This window comes from Phyllobates terribilis, unplaced genomic scaffold (genome assembly GCF_046119375.1).
Source record: "Phyllobates terribilis strain yellow unplaced genomic scaffold, ASM4611937v1 Scaffold_2__4_contigs__length_985480577, whole genome shotgun sequence".
Classification (NCBI taxonomy): domain Eukaryota; kingdom Metazoa; phylum Chordata; class Amphibia; order Anura; family Dendrobatidae; genus Phyllobates; species Phyllobates terribilis.
In genome coordinates this window covers 970134639-970160271 of record NW_027362762.1, presented here as the reverse complement: position 1 = coordinate 970160271, position 25633 = coordinate 970134639, and the positions used below count along the sequence as shown (strand labels likewise).

At 44.6% G+C, this 25633-nt stretch overlaps 1 protein-coding gene across 1 annotated transcript in view; it reads right to left on the bottom strand.

Annotated features, from left to right (window-relative positions):
- The window catches only part of FSTL1 (follistatin like 1), a 96920-nt gene that overhangs the window by 24144 nt on the left and 47143 nt on the right, over nt 1-25633 (bottom strand). Inside the window, exon 3 of the mRNA XM_073668715.1 lies at nt 842-946. Coding sequence (XP_073524816.1) covers nt 842-946 — 105 coding nt within the window. The remainder of the gene's footprint in view (nt 1-841; nt 947-25633) is intronic.

Below are 25633 nucleotides of genomic sequence, written 5' to 3'. Positions count from 1 at the left end.
GGAGACCATCCATGAACCGTACACCTGACCCAGGGGATCACCCATGTACCATACACCAGGAGACCATCCATGTACCGTACACCAGACCCAGGAGACCATCCATGTGCTGTACACCAGACCCAGGAGACCATCCATGTGCTGTACACCAGACCCAGGAGACCATCCATGAACCGTACACCAGACCCAGGAGACCATCCATGAACCGTACACCAGACCCAGGAGACCATCCATGAACCGTACACCAAACCCAGGAGACCATCCATGAACCGTACACCAGACCCAGGAGACCATCCATGAACCGTACACCAGACCCAGGAGACCATCCATGTGCTGTACACCAGACCCAGGAGACCATCCATGTGCTGTACACCAGACCCAGGAGACCATCCATGAACCGTACACCAGACCCAGGAGACCATCCATGAACCGTACACCAGACCCAGGAAACCATCCATGAACCGTACACCAAACCCAGGAGACCATCCATGAACCGTACACCAGACCCAGGAGACCATCCATGAACCGTACACCAGACTCAGGAGACCATCCATGAACCGTACACCAGACCCAGGAGATCATCCATGTACTGTACACCAGACCCAAGAGATCATCCATGAACCGTACACCTGACCCAGGGGATCATCCATGAACCGTACACCTGACCCAGGGGACCATCCATGAACCGTACACCTGACTCAGGGGACCATCCATGAACCGTACACCTGACCCAGGGGATCACCCATGTACCATACACCAGGAGACCATCCATGTACTGTACACCAGACCCAGGAGACCATCCATGTGGTATATGCCCACATCCCGTCCGCTGTTGATATCTTACCTCTATACATAGACAGGTGGGTTCACCCTTCTCGGTCACAGCACATTCTCTCCCTGCTCCACAGAACACGTTAGCGCACACCTTGGATTTACTTTTTGCTTCTTCCTGTTTCAACAGAGAAATATAATAAAGATTAGATAAACTCAGCTGAAGCCCAAAATCTTATCCTGGGAGTCACTTATCCTGTTATCTTCCAGGCTGGGATATGCTGCAGTACCAGCAGCATCCAGTGTGTGGCAGTATTGATCAACCATGAGCACAACAAATGAATATAATGGGGGGTAGAGAAGAGGGGGAAGGAGCGGCCCTTCACTGACTTCTTCCAAAAACCAGAAGAATTTACGCCATTTTCAGTCACACAATTGTAGATCATGGCGGAGATGCTCAGAATCAGTGGAGTCTCCCGCTGTGATCACACACTTCCAGGTCTTGAATCTAGATACTTATCAGAGATACAATGTATCCAGTGTAAGAAAACAGCACAAATCCCCCACTGTCTGCATTTAGGCTGCTTTCACACATTGCGTATTTCCCTGCGTTTTTTTACCTGCGTTTTTTTACACTGCAAGATGATCGCGGACAAGCAGCGTTCTCTGATAACCTGATGAGCAAGCAACAGGCAATCCTGCATGGGGAGAAAGATCTGTTCTGCTGAACAAAACATTAACGTTCTCAGCAGCACTGCGTCCTGTGTGAACATGCGCTGCCGAGAGCACAGACCGACCCATTCCAGATCATACGCGGCCGGCCTGTGTAAACCATTGAGGTTTATGGACTGGCGGTCACCTAGTGCTGCTGGACAGGCTGTAGATATGGATCTGTTAGGGTGCGTGCACACGATTCGGAGCCGCTGCGGGTTTCACGCTGCGGACTTATGCAGCGTCAAACCCGCAGCGTCCAGATGTTACAGCACAGTGGATAGAGTTCAAGAAATCCCATGTCCACTATACATCTCTGTGCACCTGCGGACCACCCGCGGACACGGACATGCAGTGCGTCTTACAGACCTGCAGCATGTCAATTTCTCTTGCGGGTCTGCATGTGGACTTTCCCCATAGACTAACATCAATGAGGAAAGTCCGCATGTGGAAAAAAAAATTGCGCAGCTCATTTGCATAAAATGAGGGCAGAAGCCGCACGGCTGTTCAGCAGCGATGGGGCCGCAGTGGCACCGGATCGTGGGCACATACCCTTTATATAAACAATGTTTCCATTCACTGACAGCAAGAAGAGCTATTATACAATAGTAACAAGAGTATTTATGGCACAGGATGAATGTCAGCTCCCGGGATACACTGTGGAGGGTGTCAGCTCCAGGGTCAGGGATGTTGGGAGTGATACATTGTGTGTGATAGGGAGAATAGGGCGACAGGGATGATGGGAGTGATACATTGTGTGTGATAGGGAGAGTAGGGCGTCAGCTCCACGGTCAGGGATGATGGGAGTGATACATTGTGTGTAATAGGGAGAGTAGGGCGTCAGCTCCACGGTCAGGGATGATGGGAGTGATACATTGTGTGTGATCGGGAGAGTAGGGCGTCAGCTCCAGGGTCAGGGATGATGGGAGTGATACATTGTGTGTGATAGGAAGAGTAGGGAGTCAGCTCCACGTTCAGGGATGATGGGAGTGGTACATTGTGTGTGATAGGGAGAGTAGGGCGTCAGCTCCAGGGTCAGGGATGATGGGAGTGATACATTGTGTGTGATAGGAAGAGTAGGGCGTCAGCTCCACGGTCAGGGATGATGGGAGTGATACATTGTGTGTGATAGGGAGAGTAGGGCGTCAGCTCCAGGGTCAGGAATGATGGGAGTGATACATTGTGTGTGATAGGGAGAGTAGGGCGTCAGCTCCACGGTCAGAGATGATGGGAGTGATACATTGTGTGTGATAGGGAGAGTAGAGCGTCAGCTCCAGGGTCAGGGATGATGGGAGTGGTACATTGTGAGCTAGGGGGATGTTGGGAGTTCTCGCCTATTTTTACAGTAACCGTTGCCGCCGCCCCCAGCGATGCCCGCTCCAGCCGTGGCACCATATAGGGCAGTTTTCCTGACCTCACTTCTCTCCAAACTCAGCAGAAAGAATTCCCAGGAATCTAATGTGTTCCAGCTGCAAATACAATCCTGGGAAGTAAGGGGGGATGTGGACCAATCAGAGAGCCCCATTCAGCCAGGATCTGACCAATCACAAGCTGCCAGATGCAGACCAGCAGAGGAAGCAGACATTAACCCCTGCACTGTGGAGAGGGGGGCAAAACTGGAATGTAGCACATAGAAGTGCTGGGAGAGGAACCCCCAAAGTATGAAGTGAAGGTTCTACAGGAAATCATCAGCTCTTAAAGGGACAGTGCTCTGCCAGGCCGGAGATTATAATTGCTGTGTTATATCAGTCACATTGACCCCAATACAAAATCTCTGACACTGTCCCAACTATCACAGGTATCTCCACCAGGCGTCAGGCCCGGGTGTGACTGCAATCCCGGCATCCATTCCAGCTACGCCATTGTTCTCCACATTGCAGATTCGAGCCTTAACATTGTGGTCTTGACACATTGATGAACACTGAGACAGTCTGAATAGCTGATAACAGAGAGCAATAGCTTCAGCTACAACTACTATCACAGGGTTAAAGTTTCACCTAAACATACAAGTCTGACAGATAATTCCCATGTAATACCGCCATATTGTGCCCACATGGTAGCTCTGCCCTGCGGAGAGAGGGTGATTGTAGCAGCAACACCACAGCTATAGACCACGAGTATCCCAGTGCTCCAGACAGCAGGGGGCGCTGTGGCCCCGGATACATCAGTGACCTCCTGGGGACACAGGCGGGGGTCACAATGATATATAGTAGACCTGTGCAGGGGTTACACAGTGGACCCCTATAATGAGCGGATTGGGGGACACAGTGCAGACCTGGACCCTGAGAATGAGCCACAAACCACCAGACGTGAGATCATGGAAAAAGCAGAGCAGACAGGAGCCGCCATGGAAGCGTTTACTGCCCAAAGGAACCGCCACATGTGACTGTATGCCAACCAGCGCCCGGCCGCTCTGCATAGGGAACATGTAGAGGACCCTGCAGCATCACCCTCATCACAGCCAGTGCCCCACAATCAAAGCCCCCCACCACCCGTTATCAGATCAGGGCAGTCCACATTACGGGATTAAGAACAGAGTTAGAATCCCCCCACCCGGACAGCACCGGTCTACATGTGGGGAAGGGGAGATACTGCAGGAGCCAGAATGTTACAATGTATCACCCCAAACAATAACAAACGTGATAATAAGACGTTCTACAGAAAGCCGTCAGCAGCACCGCCACAGATGTCACCCCGATGTGTAAGAGGCGGATTCTGAGATGTATCTGTGGCGCCCCTCAGGGTTCGACCGCCACAGGGATGCTGCACCTCTTCAATGGGGTGTGGTGTTCCTCCTCTGAGGTAAGAACGGTGCAATGGTCAGGACTCCACCTCCACATCCAACACCACACTTCTCCCACCAGAGGGGGCTAGTAGGCACTAGTGCGCTGCCACTACTGGAAAATGGGAGACTGGGGAACCAAGAGATAGGGGGAACCATTTAGTGCAGGGTTCCCCAACTCCAGTCCTCAAGGCCCACCAACAGGTCATGTTTTCAGTATTTCCTTAGTATTGCACAGGCAATAATTCCATCACCTGCACAGGCAATAATTCCATCACCTGTGCAATACTAAGGAAATCCTGAAAACATGACCTGTTGGTGGGCCTTGAGGACTGGAGTTGGGGAACCCTGATTTAGTGGGTGAGGGTGGAGAACGCACATTTAGTTACACTTAATATTTCATATTTAATAAACAGCCATCTTGGGCTCATGGTTCTTTGATTGTGATCTCCATCCCTGAATGTGGCTTCTGGGTGAACCTGCAGCGGATGGAGACACGGCCCTCGCACTCCGGCCTTGAGTCGAGGGGCAGGTTGGAGTTAACGAGTGTCTCAACCCGGTCAATGTCCCTACCCAAGAAGGCCCGGAGCTTAGGAGTGTAGCTCCACCGCAAAAGGATCCCAGGGGGATGAGACGGAGCGGTATACGCCACCTGTCCTCGCTATTCTGGCTTAGCCAGAGGGATTCCGGCTGCAAGAGGGGTACCGCCCCCCGATACCTGACTTTGCTACTCCACGTCCTAGTCAGGAAAGCCCGGCAGGCCCTGAGGATCCCACTGGGTAACGGAAGGAGCGGAGCTGCCACCCGTGCCCTTGTTCTGAGCGTAGTCCAGAGGGAGACCGGGTTTTCTACACACACAGACAGGAGGGGACACGGTCTGAAGTCTAGGAACACTCTGGTGCGGGGTCCTGATTAAGCACTTGAATTACTTGGAGGTTGTCGGACCCCCGTCCCTGGTGACCGCAGAACTCGGTGAGGAGCAGGGAGAAGCCTTGCAGCTGCACTCTCCACCGTGAGTAAAAACCCTGGAAGTCGACCCCTATGGCCTCCGGACTCTTTATTTCTGAACCGCACCGCGCAGCACCAGACCTCCTACACTACAACCCACTCCATCCTCGTCTCTGCTCCGCCTGTGGGGAGTAGTGTCAACTACGGCTGCCACAACATCCCGCCTCAGAGGACCGCAGCAGCGCTGGTGGCCTTCACCAGGTGCCACAGGTGGCGTAGTCAACCCTGAAAGCCCATTACATCTTTTTTTAATGTGACGGCCCTGGGCACGGAGCGGGTCCAGGCCACGGCTGCAACCCCACAAAACATCTGACCCGGCTCCGAGTAATCCCTTCATCATCTTCCCAGGGTAGGGCTGCGAGCATCACACATATCGCCCCCATATAAGACAGCCCCCCATCTACTATGCATCACTGATATTACTGCTGCCCGCTTATGGGGCAAGGCCGAGCCCCCAAGTCCCAGTGCGACTGCTGACACTATACCCCCACAAGCTAAAGGGTCACCCGCCATCCAGTAAACTGTGCAGGTGTATTACAATCAGCACCCCTCCCCCCACTCATTACAACAGAGAGCGAGCAATGTAACCCAAATGCTGGGAACGACGCTGCAACCCGAGGATGGAACATAGAAGAAGGAGCATTACAATATGGAGATGATCAAAACCATACACTAATACCAACAGATGTACTATGAGGGGATGCAGTAAAGCCCCCCTAGAGGTGGCTGCAAACAGAATCTCACCATGTATCTCTATATACAGGGAGCCCCCCCTAGTGGTGGCTGCAAACAGAATCTCATCATGTATCTCTGTATACAGGGAGCTCCCCCTAGTGGTGGCTGCAGACAGGATCTTATCATGTATCTCTATATACAGGGAGCTCCCCCTAGTGGTGGCTGCAGACAGGATCTTATCATGTATCTCTGTATACAGGGAGCCCCCCCTAGAGGTGGCTGGAGACAGAATCTCATCATGTATCTCTGTATACAGGGAGCTCCCCCTAGTGGTGGCTGCAGACAGGATCTTATCATGTATCTCTATACACAGGGAGCTCCCCCTAGTGGTGGCTGCAAACAGAATCTTATCATGTATCTCTATATACAGGGAGCTCCCCCTAGTGGTGGCTGCAGACAGAATCTTATCATGTATCTCTGTATACAGGGAGCCCCCCCTAGAGGTGGCTGGAGACAGAATCTCATCATGTATCTCTGTATACTGGGAGCTCCCCCTAGTGGTGGCTGCAGACAGAATCTCATCATGTATCTCTGTATACAGGGAGCTCCCCCTAGTGGTGGCTGCAAACAGAATCTGATCATGTATCTCTGTATACAGGGAGCCCCCCCTAGTGGTGGCTGCAGACAGAATCTTATCATGTATCTCTATATACAGGGAGCCCCCCCTAGAGGTGGCAGCAGACAGAATCTCATCATGTATCTCTATATACAGGGAGCTCCCCCTAGAGGTGGCTGCAGACAGAATCTCATCATGTATCTCTATATAAAGGGAGCTCCCCCTAGTGGTGACTGCAGACAGAATCTCATCATGTATCTCTATATACAGAGAGCTCCCCCTAGTGGTGGCTGCAGACAGGATCTCATCATGTATCTCTATATACAGGGAGCTCCCCCTAGTGGTGGCTGCAGACAGAATCTCATCATGTATCTCTGTATACAGGGAGCTCCCCCTAGTGGTGGCTGCAGACAGAATCTCATCATGTATCTCTGTATACAGGGAGCTCCCCCTAGAGGTGGCTGCAGACAGAATCTCATCATGTATCTCTGTATACAGAGAGCTCCCTCTAGTGGTGGCTGCAGACAGAATCTCATCATGTATCTCTATATACAGGGAGCCCCCCCTAGAGGTGGCAGCAGACAGAATCTCATCATGTATCTCTATATACAGGGAGCTCCCCCTAGAGGTGGCTGCAGACAGAATCTCATCATGTATCTCTATATACAGGGAGCTCCCCCTAGTGGTGACTGCAGACAGAATCTTATCCTGTATCTCTGTATACAGGGAGCTCCCCCTATTGGTGACTGCAGACAGAATCTCATCATGTATCTCTATATACAGGGAGCTCCCCCTAGTGGTGACTGCAGACAGAATCTCATCATGTATCTCTATATACAGGGAGCTCCCCCTAGTGGTGGCTGCAGACAGGATCTCATCATGTATCTCTATATACAGGGAGCTCCCCCTAGTGGTGGCTGCAGACAGAATCTCATCATGTATCTCTGTATACAGGGAGCTCCCCCTAGTGGTGGCTGCAGACAGAATCTCATCATGTATCTCTGTATACAGGGAGCTCCCCCTAGAGGTGGCTGCAGACAGAATCTCATCATGTATCTCTGTATACAGAGAGCTCCCTCTAGTGGTGGCTGCCGACAGAATCTCATCATGTATCTCTATATACAGGGAGCTCCCCCTAGAGGTGGCTGCAGACAGAATCTCATCATGTATCTCTATATACAGGGAGCTCCCCCTAGTGGTGACTGCAGACAGAATCTCATCATGTATCTCTATATACAGGGAGCTCCCCCTAGTGGTGGCTGCAGACAGGATCTCATCATGTATCTCTATATACAGGGAGCTCCCCCTAGTGGTGGCTGCAGACAGGATCTCATCATGTATCTCTATATACAGGGAGCTCCCCCTAGAGGTGGCTGCAGACAGAATCTCATCATGTATCTCTATATACAGGGAGCTCCCCCTAGTGGTGACTGCAGACAGAATCTCATCATGTATCTCTATATACAGGGAGCTCCCCCTAGTGGTGGCTGCAGACAGGATCTCATCATGTATCTCTATATACAGGGAGCTCCCCCTAGTGGTGGCTGCAGACAGGATCTCATCATGTATCTCTATATACAGGGAGCTCCCCCTAGTGGTGGCTGCAGACAGAATCTCATCCTGTATCTCTGTATACAGGGAGCTCCCCCTAGAGGTGGCTGCAGACAGAATCTCATCATGTATCTCTGTATACAGGGAGCTCCCCCTAGTGGTGACAGCAGACAGAATCTCATCATGTATCTCTGTATACAGGGAGCTCCCCCTAGTGGTGGCTGCAGACAGAATCTCATCATGTATCTCTGTATACAGGGAGCTCCCCCTAGAGGTGGCTGCAGACAGAATCTCATCATGTATCTCTGTATACAGGGAGCTCCCCCTAGTGGTAGCTGCAGACAGGATCTTATCATGTATCTCTGTATACAGGGAGCTCCCCCTAGTGGTGACTACAGACAGAATCTTATCATGTATCTCTATATACAGGGAGCTCCCCCTAGAGGTGGCTGCAGACAGAATCTCATCATGTATCTCTGTATACAGGGAGCTCCCCCTAGAGGTGCCTACAGACAGAATCTCATCATGTATCTCTGTATACTGGGAGCTCCCCCTAGTGGTGGCTGCAGACAGGATCTTATCATGTATCTCTGTATACAGGGAGCTCCCCCTAGTGGAGGCTGCAGACAGAATCTTATCATGTATCTCTGTATACAGGGAGCTCCCCCTAGTGGAGGCTGCAGACAGAATCTTATCATGTATCTCTGTATACAGGGAGCTCCCCCTAGTGAAGGGAACTAATTGTAAATGGTGACAGTTTACTTGCAGACTATTCTAGCGTCTCAACATGAAGATGATGATGAAGACGCTTATCTGAGGGGTGCAGAGATTTTATTCTGAGTCGTCATCATCACTTTTTTTCCGTTCTCATCAAGCAAGCTACAACATATACAGGAAATGACAAGGAGTCTGATCTCCGGAGCTGCGTCACCATCAGTCTGCGCCACATTCCTCGCTCCAATTTGCTTGTATTTCAGATGCCTAGAAATTCATATTAACCCCTCCATTCCCAGGAGGATAAGAAATGCATTGTGTTCTCAGAAATGCAGCCAGTTTCTACATGGATGACCATCAGAAGTGGTGACGATTAGACACAACACAGGCGATTTCTATGATAGTGAGAATAGTGAGTGCAGCTCTGGAGGTGACTAGAGGATAAGACATGATTTAATAGCAGAATAGTGAGTGCAGCTCTGGAGATGACTGGAGGATAAGACATGATGTAATAGCAGAATAGTGAGTGCAGCTCTGGAAGTGACTAGAGGATAAGACATGATGTAACACCAGAATAGTGAGTGCAGCTCTGGAGATGACTGGAGGATAAGACATGATGTAATAGCAGAATAGTGAGTGCAGCTCTGGAAGTGACTAGAGGATAAGACATGATGTAACACCAGAATAGTGAGTGCAGCTCTGGAGGTGACTGGTGGATAACACATGATGTAATAGCAGAATAGTGGCTGCAGCTCTGGAGGTGACCGGAGGATAAAACATGATGTAACAGCAGAATAGTGAGTGCAGCTCTGAAGGTGACTGGAGGATAAGACAGGATGTAACAGCAGAATAGTGACTGCAGCTCTGGAGGTGACTGGAGGATAAGACATGATGTAATAGCAGAATAGTGAGTGCAGCTCTGGAGGTGAGTGGAGGATAAGACACGATGTAACAGCAGAATAGTGGCTGCAGCTCTGGAGGTGACTGGAGGATAAGACATGATGTAATAGCAGAATAGTGAGTGCAGCTCTGGAGGTGAGTGGAGGATAAGACACGATGTAATAGCACAATAGTGAGTGCAGCTCTGGAGGTGACTGGAGTACATATAGGCCATGGTGTGTTCCCGAGTTTCGCTCTCCCAAGGTGAAGTTATTCCTTTGTGACGGAGGCAGGAATGGCGGGGCCTGTCCCTACATGTCTCCTCCTGTCCCCTTTCTCCCGCATGGCAGATACTCTGATCAGAGGACCTTAGCCTTCTATTCTACAGTGTGAAGGACTACAAGTCCCAGCAGGCCTAGTTATATACTCGGCACATGCAGGGTATACACGGATGATATCAGAGCTGGAGAATGTGAACCCCAGGAAGTGACTCCATCACTGTAGCCACAACAGTTCGCGGCCCACTCATAGGCAGGAGGCCCCTCAGGGAGAGAACCGAGTCCTCCATCATGTAACGTCTGGGGCAGGATATAATAATCACACGCTGATGCCAGGACTGGAGATTATACAGAGATCAGCGGCACCAAAATGACACTGATTGATTTCTGTCAGAAGTGGATGCCGCACACCTGCGCTGAGCGGAAACTGAAGCCCTTCTCCGACACAATACGCACAGATGAAGGTCTGAGATTGAGACGCAAACGTCTTCACATAATCTGGATTGTAGTAATCTGAATAAAATACTCTACAATTCTCACTTTAGAGTACCAAGTTTTACATTGTGATTGCATCAAGGGATAGCATCCTACTAGAGCTCCGTCATCACCAGAAGTGCCGTGATTATACCTAATTACACCATATGTGACTGATATCAGCCTCTTATAATGCTCCAGTACTGATATAACCTCCAGACATTACATCATATGTGACAGATATCAGCCCCTCTTATAACGCTCCAGTACTGATATAACCTCCAGACATTACATCATATGTGACAGATATCAGCCCCTCTTATAACGCTCCAGTACTGATATAACCTCCAGACATTACACCATATGTGACTGATATCAGCCCCTCTTATAACGCTCCAGTACTGATATAACCTCCAGACATTACAACATATGTGACTGATATCAGCCTCTTATAACGCTCCAGTACTGATATAACCTCCAGACATTACACTATATGTGACTGATATCAGCCTCTTATAACGCTCCATTACTGATATAACCTCCAGACATTACACCATATGTGACTGATATCAGCCTCTCTTATAACGCTCCAGTACTGATATAACCTCCAGACATTACACCATATGTGACTGATATCAGCCTCTTATAACGCTCCATTACTGATATAACCTCCAGACATTGCACCATATGTGACTGATATCAGCCTCTTATAACGCTCCAGTACTGATATAACCTCCAGACATTACAACATATGTGACTGATATCAGCCCCTCTTATAATGCTCCAGCACTGATATAACCTCCAGACATTACACCATATGTGACTGATATCAGCCTCTTATAACGCTCCAGTACTGATATAACCTCCAGACATTACACCATATGTGACCGATATCAGCCCCTCTTATAACGCTCCAGTACTGATATAACCTCCAGACATTACATCATATGTGACTGATATCAGCCTCTTATAATGCTCCAGTACTGATATAACCTCCAGACATTACACCATATGTGACCGATATCAGCCCCTCTTATAACGCTCCAGTACTGATATAACCTCCAGACATTACATCATATGTGACTGATATCAGCCTCTTATAATGCTCCAGTACTGATATAACCTCCAGACATTACACCATATGTGACTGATATCAGCCCCTCTTATAACGCTCCAGTACTGATATAACCCCCAGACATTACATCATATGTGACTGATATCAGCCCCTCTTATAACGCTCCAGTGCTGATATAACCTCCAGACATTACAACATATGTGACTGATATCAGCCTCTTATAACGCTCCAGTACTGATATAACCTCCAGACATTACACCATATGTGACTGATATCAGCCCCTCTTATAACGCTCCAGTACTGATATAACCTCCAGACATTACAACATATGTGACTGATATCAGCCTCTTATAACGCTCCAGTACTGATATAACCTCCAGACATTACACTATATGTGACTGATATCAGCCCCTCTTATAACGCTCCAGTACTGATATAACCTCCAGACATTACAACATATGTGACTGATATCAGCTTCTTATAACGCTCCAGTACTGATATAACCTCCAGACATTACACTATATGTGACTGATATCAGCCTCTTATAACGCTCCATTACTGATATAACCTCCAGACATTACACCATATGTGACTGATATCAGCCTCTCTTATAACGCTCCAGTACTGATATAACCTCCAGACATTACACCATATGTGACTGATATCAGCCTCTTATAACGCTCCATTACTGATATAACCTCCAGACATTGCACCATATGTGACTGATATCAGCCTCTTATAACGCTCCAGTACTGATATAACCTCCAGACATTACAACATATGTGACTGATATCAGCCCCTCTTATAATGCTCCAGCACTGATATAACCTCCAGACATTACATCATACGTGACTGATATCAGCCTCTTATAACGCTCCAGTACTGATATAACCTCCAGACATTACACCATATGTGACCGATATCAGCCCCTCTTATAACGCTCCAGTACTGATATAACCTCCAGACATTACATCATATGTGACTGATATCAGCCTCTTATAATGCTCCAGTACTGATATAACCTCCAGACATTACACCATATGTGACCGATATCAGCCCCTCTTATAACGCTCCAGTACTGATATAACCTCCAGACATTACATCATATGTGACTGATATCAGCCTCTTATAATGCTCCAGTACTGATATAACCTCCAGACATTACACCATATGTGACTGATATCAGCCCCTCTTATAACGCTCCAGTACTGATATAACCCCCAGACATTACATCATATGTGACTGATATCAGCCCCTCTTATAACGCTCCAGTGCTGATATAACCTCCAGACATTACAACATATGTGACTGATATCAGCCTCTTATAACGCTCCAGTACTGATATAACCTCCAGACATTACACCATATGTGACTGATATCAGCCCCTCTTATAACGCTCCAGTACTGATATAACCTCCAGACATTACAACATATGTGACTGATATCAGCCTCTTATAACGCTCCAGTACTGATATAACCTCCAGACATTACACTATATGTGACTGATATCAGCCTCTTATAACGCTCCATTACTGATATAACCTCCAGACATTACACCATATGTGACTGATATCAGCCTCTCTTATAACGCTCCAGTACTGATATAACCTCCAGACATTACACCATATGTGACTGATATCAGCCTCTTATAACGCTCCATTACTGATATAACCTCCAGACATTGCACCATATGTGACTGATATCAGCCTCTTATAACGCTCCAGTACTGATATAACCTCCAGACATTACAACATATGTGACTGATATCAGCCCCTCTTATAATGCTCCAGCACTGATATAACCTCCAGACATTACATCATATGTGACTGATATCAGCCTCTTATAACGCTCCAGTACTGATATAACCTCCAGACATTACACCATATGTGACCGATATCAGCCCCTCTTATAACGCTCCAGTACTGATATAACCTCCAGACCTTACATCATATGTGACTGATATCAGCCTCTTATAATGCTCCAGTACTGATATAACCTCCAGACATTACACCATATGTGACTGATATCAGCCCCTCTTATAACGCTCCAGTACTGATATAACCCCCAGACATTACATCATATGTGACTGATATCAGCCCCTTATAACGTTCCAGTACAGTACTGATATATCCTCCAGACATTACACCATATGTGACTGATATCAGCCTCTTATAACCCTCCAGCACTGATATAACCTCCAGACATTACATCATATGTGACTGATATCAGCCTCTTATAATGCTCCAGAACTGATATAACCTCCAGACATTACACCATATGTGACTGTTATCAGCCTCTTATAACGCTCCAGTACTGATATAACCCCCAGACAATACATCATATGTGACTGATATCAGCCTCTTATAACGCTCCAGTACTGATATAACCTCCAGACATTACACCATATGTGACTGATATTAGCCTCTTATAACGCTCCAGTACTGATATAACCTCCAGACATTACACCATATGTGACTGATATCAGCTCCTCTTATAACGCTCTAGTACTGATATAACCTCCAGACATTACATCATATGTGACTGATATCAGCTCCTCTTATAACGCTCCAGTACTGATATAACCTCCAGACATTACACCATATGTGACTGATATCAGCCTCTTATAACGCTCCAGTACAGATATAACCTCCAGACATTACATATGTGACTGATATCAGCCTCTTATAACGCTCCAGTACTGATATAACCTCCAGACATTACACCATATGTGACTGATATCAGCTCCTCTTATAACGCTCTAGTACTGATATAACCTCCAGACATTACATCATATGTGACTGATATCAGCTCCTCTTATAACGCTCCAGTACTGATATAACCTCCAGACATTACACCATATGTGACTGATATCAGCCTCTTATAACGCTCCAGTACAGATATAACCTCCAGACATTACATATGTGACTGATATCAGCCCCTCTTATAAAGCTCCAGTACTGATATAACCTCCAGACATTACACCATATGTGACTGATATCAGCCCCTCTTATAACGCTCCAGTACTGATATAACCTCCAGACATTACATCACATGTGACTGATATCAGCCCCCCTTTTAACGCTCCAGTGCTGATATAACCTCCAGACATTACATCATATGTGACTGATATCAGCTCCTCTTATAACTCTCCAGTACTGATATAACCTCCAGACATTATACCATATGTGACTGATATCAGCCTCTTATAATGCTCCAGTACTGATATAACCTCCAGACATTACACCATATGTGACTGATATCAGCCTCTTATAACGCTCCAGGACTGATATAACCTCCAGACATTACATCACATGTGACTGATATCAGCCCCCCTTTTAACGCTCCAGTGCTGATATAACCTCCAGACATTACATCATATGTGACTGATATCAGCTCCTCTTATAACGCTCCAGTACTGATATAACCTCCAGACATTACATATGTGACTGATATCAGCCTCTTATAATGCTCCAGTACTGATATAACCTACAGACATTACACCATATGTGACTGATATCAGCCTCTTATAACTCTCCAGTACTGATATAACCTCCAGACATTACATCACATGTGACTGATATCAGCCCCCCTTTTAACACTCCAGTGCTGATATAACCTCCAGACATTACATCATATGTGACTGATATCAGCTCCTCTTATAACTCTCCAGTACTGATATAACCTCCAGACATTACACCATATGTGACTGATATCAGCTCCTCTTATAACGCTCCAGTACTGATATAACCTCCAGACATTACACCATATGTGACTGATATCAGCCTCTTATAACGCTCCAGTACTGATATAACCTCCAGACATTACACCATATGTGACTGATATCAGCCCCTCTTATAACGCTCCAGTACTGATATAACCTCCAGACATTACATCATATGTGACTGATATCAGCCTCTTATAACGCTCCAGTACTGATATAACCTCCAGAAATTACATCATATGTGACTGATATCAGCCTCTTATAACGCTCCAGTACTGATATAACCTCCAGACATTACACCATATGTGACTGATATCAGCTCCTCTTATAACGCTCCAGTACTGATATAACCCCCAGACATTACACCATATGTGACTGATATCAGCTCCTCTTATAACGCTCCAGCACTGATGTAACCTCCAGACATTACATCATATGTGACTGATATCAGCCTCTTATAATGCTCCAGTACTGATATAACCTCCAGACATTACACCATATGTGACTGATATCAGCCTCTTATAACGCTCCAGTACTGATATAACCTCCAGACATTACACCATATGTGACTGTTATCAGCCGCTTATAACGCTCCAGTACTGATATAACCCCCAGACATTACATCATACAGTATGTGACTGATATCAGCCTCTTATAACGCTCCAGTATTGATATAACCTCCAGACATTACACCATATGGTACTGATATCAGCCTCTTATAACGCTCTAGTACTGATATAACCTCCAGACATTACACCATATGTGACTGATATCAGCCTCTTATAAAGTTCCAGTACTGATATAACCTACAGACATTACATCATATGTGACTGATATTAGCCCCTCTTATAAAGCTCCAGTAGTGATATAACCTCCAGACATTACATTATATGTGACTGATATCAGCTCCTCTTATAACGCTCCAGTACTGATATAACCTCCAGACATTACACCATATGTGACTGATATCAGCCTCTTATAACGCTCCAGTACAGATATAACCTCCAGACATTACATCATATGTGACTGATATCAGCCCCTCTTATAAAGCTCCAGCACTGATATAACCTCCAGACATTACACCATATGTGACTGATATCAGCCCCTCTTATAACGCTCCAGTACTGATATAACCTCCAGACATTACATCACATGTGACTGATATCAGCCCCCCTTTTAACGCTCCAGTGCTGATATAACCTCCAGACATTACATCATATGTGACTGATATCAGCCCCCCTTTTAACGCTCCAGTGCTGATATAACCTCCAGACATTACATCATATGTGACTGATATCAGCTCCTCTTATAACGCTCCAGTACTGATATAACCTCCAGACATTACATATGTGACTGATATCAGCCTCTTATAATGCTCCAGTACTGATATAACCTCCAGACATTACACCATATGTGACTGATATCAGCCTCTTATAACGCTCCAGTACTGATATAACCTCCAGACATTACATCACATGTGACTGATATCAGCCCCCCTTTTAACACTCCAGTGCTGATATAACCTCCAGACATTACATCATATGTGACTGATATCAGCTCCTCTTATAACTCTCCAGTACTGATATAACCTCCAGACATTATACCATATGTGACTGATATCAGCTCCTCTTATAACGCTCCAGTACTGATATAACCTCCAGACATTACACCATATGTGACTGATATCGGCCTCTTATAACGATCCAGTACTGATATAACCTCCAGACATTACATCACATGTGATTGATATCAGCCCCCCTTTTAACGCTCCAGTGCTGATATAACCTCCAGACATTACATCATATGTGACTGATATCAGCTCCTCTTATAACGCTCCAGTACTGATATAACCTCCAGACATTACATATGTGACTGATATCAGCCTCTTATAATGCTCCAGTACTGATATAACCTCCAGACATTACACCATATGTGACTGATATCAGCCTCTTATAACGCTCCAGTACTAATATAACCTCCAGACATTACATCACATGTGACTGATATCAGCCCCCCTTTTAACGCTCCAGTGCTGATATAACCTCCAGACATTACATCATATGTGACTGATATCAGCCTCTTATAACGCTCCAGTACTGATATAACCTCCAGACATTACATCATATGTGACTGATATCAGCGTCTTATAACCTCCAGACATTACATCATATGTGACTTATATCAGCCTCTTATAATGCTCCAGTACTGATATAACCTCCAGACATTATACCATATGTGATTGATATCAGCCTCTTATAACGCTCCAGTACTGATATAACCTCCAGACATTACACCATATGTGACTGATATCAGCCCCTCTTATAACGCTCCAGTACTGATATAACCTCCAGACATTACACCATATGTGACTGATATCAGCTCCTCTTATAACGCTCCAGTACTGATATAACCCCCAGACATTACACCATATGTGACTGATATCAGCTCCTCTTATAACGCTCCAGCACTGATATAACCTCCAGACATTACACCATATGTGACTGATATCAGCCTCTTATAACGCTCCAGTACTGATATAACCTCCAGACATTACATCATATGTGACTGATATCAGCCTCTTATAACCTCCAGACATTACATCATATGTGACTGATATCAGCCTCTTATAACGCTCCAGTACTGATATAACCTCCAGACATTACATCATATGTGACTGATATAAGCGCCTCTTATAACGCTCCAGTAGTGATATAACCTCCAGACATTACATCACATGTGACTGATATAAGCCCCTCTTATAACGCTCCAGTACTGATATAACCTCCAGACATTACACCATATGTGACTGATATCAGCTCCTCTTATAACGCTCCAGTACTGATATAACCTCCAGACATTACATCATATGTGACTGATATCAGCCTCTTATAACGCTCCAGTACTGATATAACCTCCAGAAATTACATCATATGTGACTGATATCAGCCTCTTATAACGCTCCAGTACTGATATAACCTCCAGACATTACACCATATGTGACTGATATCAGCTCCTCTTATAACGCTCCAGTACTGATATAACCCCCAGACATTACACCATATGTGACTGATATCAGCTCCTCTTATAACGCTCCAGCACTGATGTAACCTCCAGACATTACATCATATGTGACTGATATCAGCCTCTTATAATGCTCCAGTACTGATATAACCACCAGACATTACACCATATGTGACTGATATCAGCCTCTTATAACGCTCCAGTACTGATATAACCTCCAGACATTACACCATATGTGACTGTTATCAGCCTCTTATAACGCTCCAGTACTGATATAACCCCCAGACATTACATCATACAGTATGTGACTGATATCAGCCTCTTATAACGCTCCAGTATTGATATAACCTCCAGACATTACACCATATGGTACTGATATCAGCCTCTTATAACGCTCTAGTACTGATATAACCTCCAGACATTACACCATATGTGACTGATATCAGCCTCTTATAAAGTTCCAGTACTGATATAACCTACAGACATTACATCATATGTGACTGATATTAGCCCCTCTTATAAAGCTCCAGTAGTGATATAACCTCCAGACATTACATTATATGTGACTGATATCAGCTCCTCTTATAACGCTCCAGTACTGATATAACCTCCAGACATTACACCATATGTGACTGATATCAGCCTCTTATAACGCTCCAGTACAGATATAACCTCCAGACATTACATCATATGTGACTGATATCAGCCCCTCTTATAAAGCTCCAGCACTGATATAACCTCCAGACATTACACCATATGTGACTGATATCAGCCCCTCTTATAACGCTCCAGTACTGATATAACCTCCAGACATTACATCACATGTGACTGATATCAGCCCCCCTTTTAACGCTCCAGTGCTGATATAACCTCCAGACATTACATCATATGTGACTGATATCAGCCCCCCTTTTAATGCTCCAGTGCTGATATAACCTCCAGACATTACATCATATGTGACTGATATCAGCTCCTCTTATAACGCTCCAGTACTGATATAACCTCCAGACATTACATATGTGACTGATATCAGCCTCTTATAATGCTCCAGTACTGATATAACCTCCAGACATTACACCATATGTGACTGATATCAGCCTCTTATAACGCTCCAGTACTGATATAACCTCCAGACATTACATCACATGTGACTGATATCAGCCCCCCTTTTAACACTCCAGTGCTGATATAACCTCCAGACATTACATCATATGTGACTGATATCAGCTCCTCTTATAACTCTCCAGTACTGATATAACCTCCAGACATTATACCATATGTGACTGATATCAGCTCCTCTTATAACGCTCCAGTACTGATATAACCTCCAGACATTACACCATATGTGACTGATATCGGCCTCTTATAACGATCCAGTACTGATATAACCTCCAGACATTACATCACATGTGATTGATATCAGCCCCCCTTTTAACGCTCCAGTGCTGATATAACCTCCAGACATTACATCATATGTGACTGATATCAGCTCCTCTTATAACGCTCCAGTACTGATATAACCTCCAGACATTACATATGTGACTGATATCAGCCTCTTATAATGCTCCAGTACTGATATAACCTCCAGACATTACACCATATGTGACTGATATCAGCCTCTTATAACGCTCCAGTACTAATATAACCTCCAGACATTACATCACATGTGACTGATATCAGCCCCCCTTTTAACGCTCCAGTGCTGATATAACCTCCAGACATTACATCATATGTGACTGATATCAGCCTCTTATAACGCTCCAGTACTGATATAACCTCCAGACATTACATCATATGTGACTGATATCAGCGTCTTATAACCTCCAGACATTACATCATATGTGACTTATATCAGCCTCTTATAACGCTCCAGTACTGATATAACCTCCAGACATTATACCATATGTGATTGATATCAGCCTCTTATAACGCTCCAGTACTGATATAACCTCCAGACATTACACCATATGTGACTGATATCAGCCCCTCTTATAACGCTCCAGTACTGATATAACCTCCAGACATTACACCATATGTGACTGATATCAGCTCCTCTTATAACGCTCCAGTACTGATATAACCCCCAGACATTACACCATATGTGACTGATATCAGCTCCTCTTATAACGCTCCAGCACTGATATAACCTCCAGACATTACACCATATGTGACTGATATCAGCCTCTTATAACGCTCCAGTACTGATATAACCTCCAGACATTACATCATATGTGACTGATATCAGCCTCTTATAACCTCCAGACATTACATCATATGTGACTGATATCAGCCTCTTATAACGCTCCAGTACTGATATAACCTCCAGACATTACATCATATGTGACTGATATAAGCCCCTCTTATAACGCTCCAGTAGTGATATAACCTCCAGACATTACATCACATGTGACTGATATAAGCCCCTCTTATAACGCTCCAGTACTGATATAACCTCCAGACATTACACCATATGTGACTGATATCAGCCCCTCTTATAACGCTCCAGTACTGATATAACCTCCAGACATTACACCATATGTGACTGATATCAGCCTCTTATAACGCTCCAGTACTGATATAACCTCCAGACATTACATCATATGTGACTGATATCAGCCTCTTATAACCTCCAGACATTACATCATATGTGACTGATATCAGCCTCTTATAACGCTCCAGTACTGATATAACCTCCAGACATTACATCATATGTGACTGATATAAGCCCCTCTTATAACGCTCCAGTACTGATATAACCTCCAGACATTACATCATATGTGACTGATATAAGCCCCTCTTATAACGCTCCAGTACTGATATAACCTCCAGACATTACACCATATGTGACTGATATCAGCCTCTTATAACGCTCCATTACTGATATAACCTCCAGACATTACACCATATGTGACTGATATCAGCCTCTTATAACGCTCCAGTACTGATATAACCTCCAGACATTACAACATATGTGACTGATATCAGCCCCTCTTATAATGCTCCAGCACTGATATAACCTCCAGACATTACATCATATGTGACTGATATCAGCCTCTTATAACGCTCCAGTACTGATATAACCTCCAGACATTACATCATATGTGACTGATATCAGCCCCTCTTATAACACTCCAGTACTGATATAACCTCCAGACATTACATCATATGTGACTGATATCAGCCTCTTATAACGCTCCAGTACTGATATAACCTCCAGACATTACACCATATGTGACTGATATCAGCCCCTCTTATAACGCTCCAGTACTGATATAACCTCCAGACATTACACCATATGTGACCGATATCAGCCCCTCTTATAACGCTCCAGTACTGATATAACCTCCAGACATTACATCATATGTGACTGATATCAGCCTCTTATAACGCTCCAGTACTGATATAACCTCCAGACATTACACCATATGTGACTGATATCAGCCCCTCTTATAACGCTCCTGTACTGATATAACCCCCAGACATTACATCATATGTGACTGATATCAGCCCCTTATAACGCTCCAGTACAGTACTGATATATCCTCCAGACATTACACCATATGTGACTGATATCAGCCTCTTATAACGCTCCAGTACTGATATAACCTCCAGACATTACACCATATGTGACTGATATCAGCCCCTCTTATAACGCTCCAGTACTGATATAACCCCCAGACATTACACCATATGTGACTGATATCAGCCCCTCTTATAACGCTCCAGTACTGATATAACCTCCAGACATTACACCATATGTGACTGATATCAGCCCCTCTTATAACGCTCCTGTACTGATATAACCCCCAGACATTACATCATATGTGACTGATATCAGCCCCTTATAACGCTCCAGTACAGTACTGATATATCCTCCAGACATTACACCATATGTGACTGATATCAGCCTCTTATAACGCTCCAGTACTGATATAACCTCCAGACATTACATCATATGTGACTGATATCAGCCCCTCTTATAACGCTCCAGTACTGATATAACCTCCAGACATTACATCATATGTGAGTGATATCAGCCTCTTATAACGCTCCAGTACTGATATAACCTCCAGACATTACATCATATGTGACTGATATCAGCCTCTTATAACGCTCCAGTACTGATATAACCTCCAGACATTACACCATATGTGACTGATATGAGCCCCTCTTATAACGCTCCAGCACTGATATAACCTCCAGACATTACATCATATGTGACTGATATCAGCCTCTTATAACGCTCCAGTACTGATATAACCTCCAGACATTACACCATATGTGACCGATATCAGCCCCTCTTATAACGCTCCAGTACTGATATAACCTCCAGACCTTACATCATATGTGACTGATATCAGCCTCTTATAATGCTCCAGTACTGATATAACCTCCAGACATTACACCATATGTGACTGATATCAGCCCCTCTTATAACGCTCCAGTACTGATATAACCCCCAGACATTACATCATATGTGACTGATATCAGCCCCTTATAACGCTCCAGTACAGTACTGATATATCCTCCAGACATTACACCATATGTGACTGATATCAGCCTCTTATAACCCTCCAGTACTGATATAACCTCCAGACATTACATCATATGTGACTGATATCAGCCTCTTATAACGCTCCAGTACTGATATAACCTCCAGACATTACATCATATGTGACTGATATCAGCCTCTTATAACGCTCCAGTACTGATATAACCTCCAGACATTACACCATATGTGACTGATATCAGCCCCTCTTATAATGCTCCAGCACTGATATAACCTCCAGACATTACATCATATGTGACTGATATCAGCCTCTTATAATGCTCCAGAACTGATATAACCTCCAGACATTACACCATATGTGACTGTTATCAGCCTCTTATAACGCTCCAGTACTGATATAACCCCCAGACATTACATCATATGTGACTGATATCAGCCTCTTATAACGCTCCAGTACTGATATAACCTCCAGACATTACACCATATGTGACTGATATTAGCCTCTTATAACGCTCTAGTACTGATATAACCTCCAGACATTACACCATATGTGACTGATATCAGCCTCTTATAACGCTCCAGTACTGATATAACCTCCAGACATTACACCATATGTGACTGATATCAGCTCCTCTTATAACGCTCTAGTACTGATATAACCTCCAGACATTACATCATATGTGACTGATATCAGCTCCTCTTATAACGCTCCAGTACTGATATAACCTCCAGACATTACACCATATGTGACTGATATCAGCCTCTTATAACGCTCCAGTACAGATATAACCTCCAGACATTACATATGTGACTGATATCAGCCCCTCTTATAAAGCTCCAGTACTGATATAACCTCCAGACATTACACCATATGTGACTGATATCAGCCCCTCTTATAACGCTCCAGTACTGATATAACCTCCAGACATTACATCACATGTGACTGATATCAGCCCCCCTTTTAACGCTCCAGTGCTGATATAACCTCCAGACATTACATCATATGTGACTGATATCAGCTCCTCTTATAACGCTCCAGTACTGATATGACCTCCAGACATTACATATGTGACTGATATCAGCCTCTTATAATGCTCCAGTACTGATATAACCTCCAGACATTACACCATATGTGACTGATATCAGCCTCTTATAACGCTCCAGTACTGATATAACCTCCAGACATTACATCACATGTGACTGATATCAGCCCCCCTTTTAACGATCCAGTGCTGATATAACCTCCAGACATTACATCATATGTGACTGATATCAGCTCCTCTTATAACGCTCCAGTGCTGATATAACCTCCAGACATTACATCATATGTGACTGATATCAGCTCCTCTTATAACTCTCCAGTACTGATATAACCTCCAGACATTATACCATATGTGACTGATATCAGCTCCTCTTATAACGCTCCAGTACTGATATAACCTCCAGACATTACACCATATGTGACTGATATCAGCCTCTTATAACGATCCAGTACTGATATAACCTCCAGACATTACATCACATGTGACTGATATCAGCCCCCCTTTTAACGCTCCAGTGTTAATATAACCTCCAGACATTACATCATATGTGACTGATATCAGCTCCTCTTATAACGCTCCAGTACTGATATAACCTCCAGACATTACATATGTGACTGATATCAGCCTCTTATAATGCTCCAGTACTGATATAACCTACAGACATTACACCATATGTGACTGATATCAGCCTCTTATAACTCTCCAGTACTGATATAACCTCCAGACATTACATCACATGTGACTGATATCAGCCCCCCTTTTAACGCTCCAGTGCTGATATAACCTCCAGACATTACATCATATGTGACTGATATCAGCTCCTCTTATAACTCTCCAGTACTGATATAACCTCCAGACATTACACCATATGTGACTGATATCAGCTCCTCTTATAACGCTCCAGTACTGATATAACCTCCAGACATTACACCATATGTGACTGATATCAGCCTCTTATAACGCTCCAGTACTGATATAACCTCCAGACATTACACCATATGTGACTGATATCAGCCCCTCTTATAACGCTCCAGTACTGATATAACCTCCAGACATTACATCATATGTGACTGATATCAGCCTCTTATAACGCTCCAGTACTGATATAACCTCCAGAAATTACATCATATGTGACTGATATCAGCCTCTTATAACGCTCCAGTACTGATATAACCTCCAGACATTACACCATATGTGACTGATATCAGCTCCTCTTATAACGCTCCAGTACTGATATAACCCCCAGACATTACACCATATGTGACTGATATCAGCTCCTCTTATAACGCTCCAGCACTGATGTAACCTCCAGACATTACATCATATGTGACTGATATCAGCCTCTTATAATGCTCCAGTACTGATATAACCTCCAGACATTACACCATATGTGACTGATATCAACCTCTTATAACGCTCCAGTACTGATATAACCTCCAGACATTACACCATATGTGACTGTTATCAGCCTCTTATAACGCTCCAGTACTGATATAACCCCCAGACATTACATCATACAGTATGTGACTGATATCAGCCTCTTATAACGCTCCAGTATTGATATAACCTCCAGACATTACACCATATGGTACTGATATCAGCCTCTTATAACGCTCTAGTACTGATATAACCTCCAGACATTACACCATATGTGACTGATATCAGCCTCTTATAAAGCTCCAGTACTGATATAACCTACAGACATTACATCATATGTGACTGATATTAGCCCCTCTTATAAAGCTCCAGTAGTGATATAACCTCCAGACATTACATTATACGTGACTGATATCAGCTCCTCTTATAA